At 36.0% G+C, this 13964-nt stretch overlaps 1 protein-coding gene and 1 long non-coding RNA gene across 3 annotated transcripts; both read right to left on the bottom strand.

The window, feature by feature from the left end:
- Nucleotides 1-2824: 2824 nt before the first annotated feature.
- Nucleotides 2825-4927, bottom strand: LOC113347054 (probable L-cysteine desulfhydrase, chloroplastic). Of its 2 annotated transcripts, XR_003358710.1 has the most exons (3): nucleotides 3563-4927; nucleotides 3273-3381; nucleotides 2825-3091 (listed from the first exon to the last, which is right to left on the bottom strand). XR_003358710.1 is itself a non-coding variant. In XM_026590638.1 (2 exons), exon 1 carries the CDS (start codon nucleotides 4848-4850, stop codon nucleotides 3567-3569), a length of 1284 nt encoding a protein of 427 aa, XP_026446423.1. In that variant the 5' UTR covers nucleotides 4851-4927; the 3' UTR covers nucleotides 2825-3091; nucleotides 3563-3566. The 2 variants fall into 2 exon arrangements, 1 of the variants encoding a protein (XP_026446423.1); XM_026590638.1 differs by lacking the exon at nucleotides 3273-3381.
- Nucleotides 4928-10361: 5434 nt separating this feature from the next.
- Nucleotides 10362-11426, bottom strand: LOC113353008. The gene is made up of 3 exons (XR_003361035.1): nucleotides 11273-11426; nucleotides 10816-10986; nucleotides 10362-10634 (listed from the first exon to the last, which is right to left on the bottom strand). It is a non-coding gene; the product is annotated as an uncharacterized LOC113353008 (long non-coding RNA).
- Between the last annotated feature and the right edge of the window lie 2538 nt (nucleotides 11427-13964).

Genomic DNA, 13964 nt, shown 5'->3' with positions numbered 1-13964 from the left:
TATGCGTACCAGTTCGCGTACTGGCGAAACCCAAACTTAGTCCGGCCATTTAGGTACGCATACCCGTATGCATACCTAAGTGGATAATGTTCTAAAATCGGTTTGTTCATTTATATATTAAGGAATACAATCTTTTGCAAACCGTGGCTATAATGTTCATGACTTGATTCAAGTGAATCAAAATTGATTTTGCTTCAATTGTGTCTTGTATACTTCTATGAGAATATAAACAATTGAACAACTCTAGAACTAGTTTCATTCGAGTCATTTGAACTAGTTATGGTTAAGATGAATGAAGTTGATATGAAAGTATTCATATGACTAACTTCGGTTAATTATTGTTGAGCCAACAAGGTGTACACGTTTAGGTACGGTTACTCATATCTAAATGAAGTCACTTTTCATTTGTATGTAACAATCTAAGTTCGATCTAACAGTTGAAAGATATTAGCTTGAGTCTAATCAGATTTTCATCTAACGGTGAATATTAAATTCTTTGTTACCAAGGTAACATTGATTACAAACCCTGATTTGAAGACTATATAAAGAAGAATTCTAGCAACTGGGAAACCTAATCCCCACACCTCCTGTGTGATACTAGTTGCGACTAGAGTCGGTTCTCCTTTAACCTTAGGTTTTTCACGAAACCCTGTAGGTTAACGACTTAAAGACTTCATTGTGATTGTGAAGCCAGACCCAACTATTTTCTATGTAGTTGCGTGATCTGATCTTGTTGTTTCTATCGTATTGAGTACTATCTTCTCTAAGATTGGCTCGAGATTTAATCTCCGATAGGCAAGATAAAAAGTAGTCACAAACATCTTCGTCTCATCGTTTATGATTCCACAATATCTTGTTTCGCTACCATACGATTAAGATTATTTGATATTTCTAAGTTGTTCTTCGGGAATATAAGTCTGATATATCAATTGCTTCCTGTTCACCTTGATTTATCAAAAGACGGAACAATTGATACAATTGTGAGTTGTTGTCATTAGCTGAAGATTCAAGATATGCTCCTTGTTGTAGTTGAGCTAAAGATTCAGCAGCAACAATTCTCTCTTCACAATCATACTCCATTTTCACCAAAAAAAGTTCCCTCTCAAATATTTTTTCCTTCCTTCTACTCTCACCTCACTCACCCAAATACAAATAAAAATACACACTAATCATTTAACAAATACTTCAGATTTTTTCTAATTATAATTAAACACTAAACCTGATTAGTGAGGGATAGATTAGGAATTATATAAAATACTTAGATGAGGGGTGATCCTGATTTGATATTTGGATACAGTTTTTATCCTTTTCCTATATCCCCCAGTCGCGCGTTCTAATGTAATCGTGATTGAGAACAAAAAGAAAACATCATATTAGAGAAATTTTTTTGTTCTATGGATTATGTTTATGGAGTTCTAGGAGAATGGTCATAGGAAAAGAACAAAATCTTAGTTTATTCCATTTTGATTGATGTTGTGGAGTTTTTCTAAAAACAATTAGAATATATAGTATTTTAGTGAAAATTAAGAATTAAAATTTATTTTGTTTTGCGGAAAAAGTAAGAATTAGGGTTTATATATAATTGTTCAATTTGTGAGAATATTAAAAGAACAATGATAATTATTTTAAGTATGATTAACAAAAAAAAAAGTTAGGGCTTATTTTGATTTTGAGTAAAAAGGAGATTTAAGTTCAATTGGTAGTAGAAATTTAAAACTTGTTTGGTTTTTCATTTTAATTTTTGCCTTTTCATTTTAACTTAGACTTTGTGGGCTATGGTTAATAAATGTGTGGGCAATATTTAAGAGAAGCCCACGCATATTACACTAGATAAGAACCATGTTTTAGGGTATATCTAAATTTTTTAGGGCATACCATATAAAGACAAAAACGAGTTATTAAATAGTAATTTTAAAAGCCCCTTATCCATATATTTTGCTTAATACTAAAACTACCCTTATTTATTTATTTTTTAAAATTTTAATTTTTTAAAATTAATATTGTTAAATAAAATAAATAAATTTTATTTATTTTCTAAATAATTTTTTTGATTTTTTAGGAAGAAAGAAGGGAGAAATAAAAAAAAAACAGAAAAAAAGAAACTAAAAAAAATAAAAATAAAAAGTTTAAAAAAAAGCCAAAATAAATTAAATGATAAAATAAATAATTTTAAAAAAATTTAAATTTTTAAATTTTTTTAGGAAGAGAGAAGGGAGAAAAAGATTTAATTTAAATTTTTAAATTAAAAAAAAAACAGAAGAAAAAGTAAACTAAAAAAGAAAAAAAAAATTAAACAAAAAAAAGTTAAACTTAAGAAAGAAAAAAGTCAAAAAAATTTAAATGATAAATAAGTAAATAAATAAATTCATCGAGGATAACTAAGTAATTTACTTATCCTTGAATACCCCTTATCACCACACCCTAATTAGGGTAATCATTTTGTATGCCCTAAAATTTTCTTGTATGCCCTAAAACATGGTTCCTATCTGCCCTAAAATACGGTTCCTAGATAATGGCAAAAGTACAAAGCTTCTAGTAAATATTCCCTTAAAACTCAAAAACACCTAGGAAGATATGCCAAGGTAAGAAAGGATAGGAGAGACCGCTTAATATCCTCTTGTCACTCTCAAGCTGCTTAAAACTTGGAGTTTGCTTAAAATCTTGAAGCTTTTGAGGGGAATTAAGTGAATGAGGTGGCTCAGCTCCTGGACAATACAAGCGACATGGAGCTCATCTCAGATCAGGATAACTACAGGGCATAATTTCATGCTGAGCGTATTTATTGTATCCGAAATGTGGATGATCAAAGCGACATAAATGAGTCTAAGCTAATTTTAAATGAAATTATAGTGTTACACCTTTTAATATCAAAAGTACAATGCCATTTTCAGTGGTTTTAAATCCAGCGACAATGACAGAATACATTACAAACTTTAGAATGGTAATGATAAAAATCAATTACTACATGACCTTGTATAAAGATTCAGGAGGGCCTTTCAGAACCACTGAAACCCTTAAGACCACAATTTTTGGAATTCTGCTGTCAAGAGGTGACCGGAATACCCAGCATTGAAGCAACGTAGTTCTGTTACTGTATTGAAAGGAGAAGAATATGTCAGGCTAAATGAAGTTTCACATGTTACATGTTGAGCTAGTCTTAGAATAGAAAAATTACAAGGAGAACACAGGAAGGGCAGATGTGAAATTGCTAATAAGCAAAAGACAAATAAAAAAAGAAGACATAATTTACTCATAACGAAAGAGCTGAACACCTGCATCTTGACATACGCTTTTATTCGCGTCATTCTCTTATACAGTTCAGGGAAAAACAATGCATCGGCTTTGACTATATGTTTTTTCAATTGTGAAAGTCTTGGCTACCTTCAAGAGCGATGGAGTCCACACATAAAATGTTTTAGAGAGGAAGAGTTATATAGCTCGATAGGTAAATCTAGTCAACAATGGAAAACCATTTCAACTTCTGAATTCCGTAGGATCAAGAAATTGATCATCTATCATGGACACATTACATACAAAAAAAAAGAATGCAGTGAGAATATACCTTATCAGCCCGGGTAAAGCATATTGCATGTAAATCCATCTCGAACCAACTGGATAATGGCGTCCCTAAATTTTTCATAATCATCAACATTGTTGTAGACTTGATGAGAAATCCTGGCATATCCTGTTACTAGACTACCATCCTGATTCTGATTTCCAATCTCACCCTGTTTAACTTCCTCACAGTGTATTGGGACTTCAACGTGGAACCTCTCACGCAAATGTGTCCTCAACTTCAAAGCATCATCCTCATTCCAAATCCCCAAGCTAGCAGGCAGCCCAACCATAGCCATACTCGAACACATATCCGGGGGCGACCCAAGATGCGTTCCCCACGCCTTTGCTAACATCCGACCCATCTCAACGACAGCATCATGATTCCGTTTCTTAATTCCTTCAATACCACCTTCAAATCTATTAACAAATTCTAATACTGAAGGAACCACAAGTTGTGAACTGTAATCTCTATTCCCAATCCAACCACTTTCAATAGCCAAACCATTACCATACTCACTAGAAACAACCGGATGATGCAACTCTGCCCGACTACCTTTCCGACAATACAAAAACGCGACAGAAGGCGGACAAAACAACCATTTATGCAAATTGCTAGTATAAAAATCAGCACCAATTTCTTTCATGTCAACATCAACACAACCAATTGCATGTGCACCATCTACAAAGATTTGCTCAACATTTTCTTCCCTACATATTTTCACCAACTCCTTGATAGGAATAACTACACTAGGCATAGAAGTAATATGATCAATTACAGCTAATCTAATTTGTCTACCATCACATTTCGCAATTTTCAAAGCTTTTCTAAATTCACTTACAATTTCATCATTAGACTTGACAGGAAATGGTAACATTGCTTCAATAACGTACCCGCCGGCCGTCTCAACGTACGCATGTATCGACTTCTTAACAGCTCCATATGCATAATGAAGCATAACAACTGCGTCACCTTTCTGGAATTTGCCTTCATTAAATGCCCAACAAATTTGTCGAAGAACAATAGCAACAGCAGTAGTTGCATTATCAACAATTGATATCTCTTCCACATGATCAGCATTAACAGATTCTTTAATTAGTTTTCTTGATTCGAAAATCCCTTGTTTGAGATGATTGAAGTAGAAATTATCTGGTTGAGAAAGAAATTTCAGCTGCCATTGTTGTTGAATTGCAAGAATTGATAATGGGCAACTTCCAAAACTTCCATTATTGATTCTTGCTATTCCAGATTTATGATGTGAGAATTCTTCGGCAATTTCAGAATCTAAAATCATATTTTGGGTTGAGGGTTTAGATTGTTTTGTTTGCTGCAGAGAGGATGGAACGAGAGTAACGAGTGATGGCTATTAACTTAACTACTACTAACATTTTCCTTTGATCGGACAATTCACGTTTCTCGATGATATTGATGGAGAAGGAATGTTTTCGTGAATCAGACGGTGAGGGGGAGCGGGATGGAATAATGGACCCCACGAAGGTCTTGGTTGGTGTAATAAGTACTTACAACTTACTGAGTGAATCTAGACTTTTTTATTGAGCAAAAGAATGAACCTAGCCGTAATGTAGACCTGATTGTCATGTACTTACTACAAACGCTTTTGTAGGCAATTAAAATTAGAGCGAAGGTCAAAGAAATTTGATATTTCATGGAAAGGGGTCTCCGTGAAAAGGTATTAACCATGTGCATTCCGGACTCAATCAAACTAATCAAACTCCCCGAGTTGACTGTTTCCGTTTCAGACCAAAATATCCTTCTAGTTGAGTAAGGTATGACAGAATTTGTCATGGTATATTGAATTAAGGTAAAGATACGAACGAATTATACATGTGCCTGGTCTTATATACAAGAACCAGATATAAAACCGGAAGGAAATAATTTGGTGTACAAGCCAAGTAATGTACAAATATAACAGATATGCTAGAATAACAAATATGGTACATCTGCATAACAGATTATGCATACTGCATAACAGATATGGTACATCTGCATAACAGATTATGCATATTGCATAATAGATTATGCATCTGCATAATATCTCGTAATACCCCTCCTCAAACTCAACATGGGATAGAGCACATGTTGAGTTTGGAAATTAAGAGCTTAAGGCGTGCAGAAGACAGCGCTTTAGTAAAAAGATCATCAGGTTGCAGCTCAGAAGAAATAAAGGATAAGTTGATGATCCGTTTCTTGTACTGATGACGTACAAAATGACAGTCAATTTCAATGTGCTTTGTACGTTCATGGAAAACATCATTATGAGCAATGCGAATAGCAGCCTTGTTGTCACAGTACAATGGGGTTGGTTCTGACAGAGTAACTCCCATATCTTCTAGAAGCCATCGCAGCCAAACAATTTCTGAGGTTGAGTGTGCAAGAGCTCTATACTCTGCTTCAGCACTAGAGCGGGAAACTACGTTTTGCTTCTTGCTGCGCCAAGATATTAATGAACTGCCTAAAAATATGCAATAGCCTGTAGTTGAGCGTCTGTCTGTAATATCTCCTTCCCAATCTGAATCTCAATATGCACGAAGGCAGAGATCGGAAGTGGATGAAAACGTAACTCCTTGATACAATGTCCCTTTGATATAACGTAAGATTCTGAGTACAACTGCATAGTGAGTGGATCGCGGAGCTGCCATGAACTGACTAACTATATGCACTGCATGACTGATGTCTGGTCGAGTAATAGTTAAGTAGTTTAGACTTCCCACAAGCTGACGGTACAAGGTAGGATTAGAAAGAAGTTTTCCATCAGAAGGACTAAGCTTGTTGTTCAATTCAAGAGGTGTGGCTGCAGTTTTATTATCCGTTAATCCTGCACGTTGAAGAATGTCTGATGCATATTTTACTTGAGAGATGAAACAATCATCAGATGAGTGATCAATTTCTAAACCAAGAAAGTAACGTAAGGAGCCTAGATCCTTCATTTCAAAACATGAACTAAGATGTGTTTTAAGAGCACCAATGCCTTTCATGTCATCACCTGTAATAACCATATCATCTACGTAGAGAAGTAGAATAACCATACCCCTTGTTGTTGAACGCGTAAACATGGCTGAATCATATGCACTTTGAGTGAACCCAAATCGTAGAACAGCATTGGAAAACTTTTCAAACCAAGAACGAGGTGCTTGTTTGAGTCCATAGAGAGGTGTACGGAGCCTACATACTTGATTAGGTGAGTAAGACATTCCAGGTGGAGGTCGCATATACACTTCTTCTTGAAGATCTCCACGAAGAAAGGCATTTTTCACATCCATTTGATGTAGATTCCATTTTCGAGCAGCAACAACAACAACAAGAAGAGTACGAACTGTAGTCATACGGGCAACAGGGGCAAATGTTTGTTCATAGTCTATACCATACTCCTGAGTGTATCCTTGAGCAACTAGACGGGATTTGTATCTAACTATCTTGCCGTCTGAGTCAGTTTTAACTTTATATACCCATTTACTTCCAATTACAGAATTTCCTGGAGGTAGTACAACCATATCCCAAGTATGAGCTTCTTTGTGGGCAACTAATTCTTCATCCATAGAGTGTTGCCAGACTGGTAGTACAGATGCTTCCCTGTAAGAAGTTGGTGCATGCACAGATAAAATCGATGATAATGAGCAATGATAGTCTGCAAACCTGACTGGTGGTCGACGATTTCTTGTTGGTAAAGTAATATTGTCAGATATAGGATCCCCTTCTGGAGAAGCTGCGTCAGGACTAACCATAGAGTGCTCTTGTATAGCTTCACTAGATTCAAGAAGAGTAACATCTGTGGAGGGAAGTTGAGTGGATGTTGATGGAGAATTGGACTGAGGCATATCCTCAAAAGGATCTAGATAAGAGAATTGTTCTAGGTTGGGATATTTACTAGTGGGAAGAGACCAAAAGGGTATATTCTCCCAGAATGTAACATGCCTGGAAACACGTAATCTTTGACTCTCTGGATCATAGCATCGATAAACATTTTGTTCTATGCCATAGCTTAGGAATACACATATAGCAGTATTTTTTGCTAAGTTTGGTTCTTTCTCTCTCAGTAAGAAGAACGAAGCAGGTTGACCCAAAAACACGAAGCTCGGAGTAATCTGGTTTCTTGTTGTATAGCCGTTCATATGGAGACATTCCTTCTGTAACTATGGACGGAATACGGTTTATGTTGTAGACTGCAGTCAGGACTGATTCACCCCAAAAGTTAGAAGGGACTGATGCTGACAAGAGTTGTGTTCTAGCTGTATCTATGATATGGCGGTGTTTTCTCTCTGCAACACCATTTTGCTGTGGAGTTTCAGTGCAGGATAATTGGAGAAGGGTACCTTCTGTTGCAAGGAATTCTCTGAAAGGAGTTGATATATACTCTCCCCCTTGATCAGCTCTGAATGTTTTGATGGTTTTTCCAAATTGGGTCTTGATCATTCTAGAAAAGGTTGTGTAAATTTTTAAAAAATCTGATCTAGAACTGAAGAGATATATCCAGGTAAAACGGGAGAAATCATCAATGAAAGTAACATAATATAGTGCTCCTCCCTTAGAGATAATAGGAGATTTTCCCCATACATCTGAGTGGATGAGATCAAAAGGTTTGACAGAATGAGTTATACTATTACTGAAAGGAAGAGCAGTTTGTTTTCCTAATTTGCATGAGATGCAATAAGGTTCTTTATCAACCTGAATAGTTCCTAACAATCTTATTTATCATACGAGTGAGACGAGAGAAGGATACATGTCCTAACTTAGAATGCCATGACATAAAAGGAGACACAGACTGAGAAAAGGAATTTGCAGTTGCGGCAAGCTCACTCTTTGACAGCCTAGGAGAAATCAGTCTTTCGAGAAGATACAATCTTCCTACTCTACGGCCTATCCCAACAAGCTTCTCTGTCTTGGGATCCTGTATCACACAGCCATAATAGAAGAAGTGAATGTTAAATCCCTGATTACATAATTGTCCAATTGATATAAGGTTCATTCTTATTTTTGGAACAAGCAACACATCAGATATATGTATCTTGTCAGAGATTTTAATCTGACCAATATGACTGGCAGCCATTTCAGATCCATCTGCAGTTTGGATTGTAGGTATAGTAATAGGACTTTTCTGCTCAAATATGCTAGAATCAAAAGTCATATGGTTAGAGGCACCTGAGTCAAGAAACCAACCATTTGAAAAGCTACTTGTGGAAGTATATAGTGCAGATGCTGCTGTAGAGTTATTGTTACCCATTGAGAGTGCTTGCTTGAGCATCTCTTGCATGTCAGCTAGATTGTTTGGTGTGGATGCAGCTGCATAACTGGATGGTGATGCAGCTGCATAACTGGATGGTGCAGATGTGTATCCAGTTCCATTAAACCTTCTTCGTTCTCTCATATTTCTGGAAGTAGGGGATGTACAGTTTCCTACTGTATGCCCTGGTTCCTTGCAGTAGTTGCACTGGATTGGGAAGCTTGATCCTTGCTGGATTGTTTGTGTGTTTGAGCTTTGTGATCCACTTTGCACTGATGGCACGGTGCAGTTCTTGGCTAGGTGGCCTGGTTTATTACAGTTGTAGCACTGGATTTGTGAGAAATCACGATGAGTTTTCTGAGAGTTGAGATGAGTGTTAAAGTTTGCACGTGAATTGACTGCAAACACTGCTGGTATGTCTGGTTTGATTCTTTTCCGAGTTTCTTCAGTGATGAGTTCTGACAATGTGGCTTCGACAGACAGAAGAGGTGATCGATGGAGGATTGAGGCTCTCACAGTCTCAAAGTCATCTCTTAATGCCATTAAGAGCTGAACTAATCGAGACTCTTCTCTGTAATTTTTCCATAACTCTATATCAGCTGTCCAGTTCGGTTCCATTAGTGGTAACTGGTTCCATATGATTGACATCTCAGAGTGAAAATCTGAGAAAGATTGTTCCATCTGTTGTTTCATAGATCGAATATCTTGTTCTAACTTATAACGTTGAGCAAAGTTTATCTGGGTATACCTTTTTGAGAGAAACTCCCATGCATCTTTGGCAGTCTCAAAGCTTGTAAGTTGCATGCTTATAGATGTTACTACTGTGTTGCTTATCCAGGTTAATATTTTGTGATTATTGATCTCCCAGCTCTCTGCAGTTTCTTCTCCTGTATCTTTTCCTTTGTCAGTGATAACGACTCCGTTTGCAGGCTTCTTAGCTTTGCCGTCAATATATTTCCACATGGCTTTTTCCTTGAGGAAACTTCTCATTAAGAAAAACCAATGATTGTAGTTTGTTCCATCAAACTTCACAGTAATGGGTTGATAATCTTCACGTGACATGTTGGGATGTGATGAAGAAGATATGACACTAGGGTTTTGAGTTTTATGATTCTGATACTGGTTACTGGTTATCGTTTGTTTGTTGCAGCGGAAACACGGTTTGATTTAGATCTTGACTTGCTCTGATACCATGACAGAGTTTGTCATGGTATATTGAATTAAGGTAAAGATACGAACGAATTATACATGTGCCTGGTCTTATATACAAGAACCAGAGATAAAACCGGAAGGAAATAACTTGGTGTACAAGCCAAGTAATGTACAAATATAACAGATATGCTAGAATAACAAATATGGTACATCTGCATAACAGATTATGCATACTGCATAACAGATTATGCATCTGCATAATATCTCGTAATAAGGTACATACAAGTCACCCAATTTTTTATACTACCAACCAGGCTGAGTACCTAGTTTAATTTATACGACTCACAAAGTCAGTTACCCATCATAATTTATAGCACTGTAAAAAATAAGTATCCACCGAAATTTATACTACCGTATTAGCAAGGTACTCAATTTAATTTTTAGGACTGTTTCTAAAACAAAATACACTGCTTTTATTTTCTCCATTTATAAGGTCATCCAAAAAAATTGACCATGTAAAACAAGGGGCATCAGTTCTGACATGTTTTAGCTGAGATCTGGTTGGGCGTCGTAAATCTCCGTAGCAATTTGATCTTGTACGTATTAAGTTCAGCGTCCTTCAATGATATGGCATGGACTTCATAACAGCGATTGCTCCAGCTTGGTGTAAAGATCCAGCAGCTTCATCTGCAAACAAAAATTGTGAATAACACCCATATGCGCAATCATTCTAATGAAAATGAAGAGTGGTAGACAGGTGCACTGGCGAGCAAATCAAAGTTTTGACCTGATCAGACAGATGCACTAATGATTGCTCCAACTTAGTGGAGTGAGTCATTGCCGAGTTAGATTGTAAATTAGTACCGACCTATATCAGAACTCAAATTATGAACTTGTTGCAAACAAGTGTGCACGTCTGGCGGTAGATGTATTTGAACTCAAAGGGGACTTCTATCAAGCATGCCATGTGCAAACTAATGGTGAGCAAGAGACAGTTCTCAATTGATGCTTTAGAGCTCATCTTTATAGACAATCTTCCCTGTAAATACAAATAGGAGGCGGAGCCAACAATTTAAAACATACACAAACTATATAACATCACCAACCTAAGCCATTCATCTCACAAAATTAACGATAATAACTCTTCTTTGAATTGATTTTTCTAATTTAAACTCTACCCAATTCATGAATTAGCCGAAGTAGTTGAAATGCTATAAAAGAATAGTGATCAAAATTACAGAATCAAAGTACATATTTCAGAACACACAGTGTAACAAGACTTAAAAGAAAGAAAACAACAACACATTTGGTCATTAGGAACATACCTTAATTTGAATCATAAACATCATTATACATTAGTACCAAATTAGAGAAGCAAACCGGTTTATTTGCATGACGTATAGTGGATCTCAAATGGATGAGGTAACATGTAAAGCAAGCTCATATTGTAACACGGCATCTTCATACTGTAACACGACATCTTTAGAGATTTGAACATAAATCTACAAAATTTGAAAATTCAAAGAACCTAAAATCATGTTCTCCCCAAAATTGAAGAACCTTAATCAGATAAAACGTGGGGTACCAAAATACACCACCAATTTTTTCTTAGGAAATCCGTGTGGATTAAACTTAATTACAATTCCGACAGTTGCAACTTAACGAATTTCAATTAGGAATTATAAGAAGAGCTTATGTCTCTTTCACTCACAATCAGAATATAAACAGAGACAAGTCCGTGAACCGGATTATTCCGTGAGAATACTTGGACGATTCTAATGATCAATATCCAAGATCAATCAAGTCGTGTCCAACAAACAAGGATGGATATACCTACTTTGATTGATTCACGTACAACCTGTGATATTTCAATTATAAAGATAAACAATATAATGTGTAAAAATAAATAACACAGATACCAGAAATTTTGTGAACGAGGAAACCGCAAATGCAGAAAAATCCCAAGACCCAGTCCATATTTGAACACCAAACTGTATTAACCCGCTACAGACACTAGCCTACTATTAAAACTTTAGAATTAAATGTAGTTGAGACCGAATCTACCATCACAACGATTCAGTTACAGTCGCGCTACTTACGCCTCTTGAATCCCAGCAGGACTCCGCGCAATTGATTCCCATAACTGGCGTCCTTTACAACCTAAGAGTTGCTTCAACTCAATCGAAGACTTTAAACCAATCTTCCTCCCACATATAAGCCTATATGTGATTTCGTTCTGATCAAAGATCAAGGTGAGATCGAAAATCCATTGCAATAGACAAAGTCTAGCAAACCTCAAAATCCGGTCTTATGACTCCCGAAGAACAGCCTAGATTATTATTCACCTCACATGTAGATATTTGTGGAATCACAAAGTCTGAGACGAATAAGCTTTGTGATTCACTCTCTCTTGCCTATTGGAGCAAATGTCTCAACAATCAAAGCAAGATCAGGATACATGAACTATCAAGATAAAGATAGTCGGACCTGGCTTCATGAATCCCTAGATGAAGTATTTTTAGTCGCTAAACCTAAAAAGGTTTAAAAGACAGGACGACTCTAGTTTACAACTAGGACACGCAAGAATAGAGTCAGGGATTCAAAAATCCCAGTTGTTTGAGGTTCTCCTTATATATACTTTCAAGATCAATGTTGCTTTGGATTTAATCTAAGGTAGCTTTGGAATCAAGCAATCAACGATCACCCTGAGATGAAAAAATTGACTTAAGATTAACATAATAGAATATGAACTATGGTTAAGATGAACCGTAACCGAACCTTATGCAATGACTTGTTCATGAAAGGTTAGCTGAAACTAGCCAGTCGAACGATAAGCTTAACCATTTTCATATAACACTTTAAGACTTTAACATTGAGTCACACTTGTGATCAAACAGGTCTAGATAGTGTTTTAGAGAGTTGTTCAAATGACGATTATATCAAATAAATAATTCTGATGCATCTGAAAATATCCGACAGGATAAGTACATGTATTGTATTCCTGTTCGTGACTATTTTTGTCATGGTACGTGTACCGGCTTTGTATACCCTTAAGACGAAAACGGGTTGAGGAATCCACAGATCTTTTCCGGTTTGCATACTGGGTGTGCGTACCTTTTCTGGTTTGCATACTAAGTATGCATACCTTCCTGATTCACGAGTCAATAGACTTTTTATGGTACTGATACCAAAAAATCGTTGCCGAACTACGCCGGTACGTGTACTGGGTACATGTACCACAGCTCCGGACTTATAATAGTTGTCCCAGTATGTGAACTAGTATACATACTGTCCTGTATCCAGATTTACAATAGTTTTATATTTCTCTAATAATCAAATCGAAGTATTATCGAATAACACCAATGATACATATCACTGTTCTAGGCTATTTTCAAATGATTAAATCTTGAATCATAATTTAGGTCATAAATGATAAATTGTTCTTAACCAAATTCATCAAGTATGAACAAATTTTCTTAAGCTTAGACAACATATTTTGAGAACGATTAACAAGATAAACTTGACTCGAAATCCTGATCCGAGACTTGACTAAATATAGATAGAAAACAAGATATAGTTTTGATCAACTAAATTTGACAACACTTGTGAGCTTGAGATAGCAACACGTGTGAGTTCGATCGAGCAATGCTCTAAGAATCTCCTTTTTTGTCAATTTTAGTGACAAAACTATAAATACATATGGATTAAAAAAAATAAAGCTTCACACTCCAGAATCCATCATACTTGATTTCCTTGGTTCTCTAACTCCTTGAATTCTTTGTTACTTCAAGTTGAAATGATTCTGAACGTATTCAACTCTGCATCGTTGTTGTTGAAGATCTGTAGTAATAACAATTTTGAAAACAGATATTCTCAATCGTCGTTATACAAAAACATAGTATTATTATCTTTTCCAAAGTTCAATTGCATCACAAGTTCGAAGTAATACTACGGCGATATGTTTCTCCCCCTTAGTCAATACTTACATCTTTTGCATAAAAGTTGAAACCTATAAAT

The sequence above is a fragment of the Papaver somniferum genome, chromosome 2, assembly GCF_003573695.1.
Source record: "Papaver somniferum cultivar HN1 chromosome 2, ASM357369v1, whole genome shotgun sequence".
In the NCBI taxonomy this organism is placed as follows: Eukaryota; Viridiplantae; Streptophyta; class Magnoliopsida; order Ranunculales; family Papaveraceae; genus Papaver; species Papaver somniferum.
This window is presented reverse-complemented; position numbering and strand designations above follow the sequence as displayed.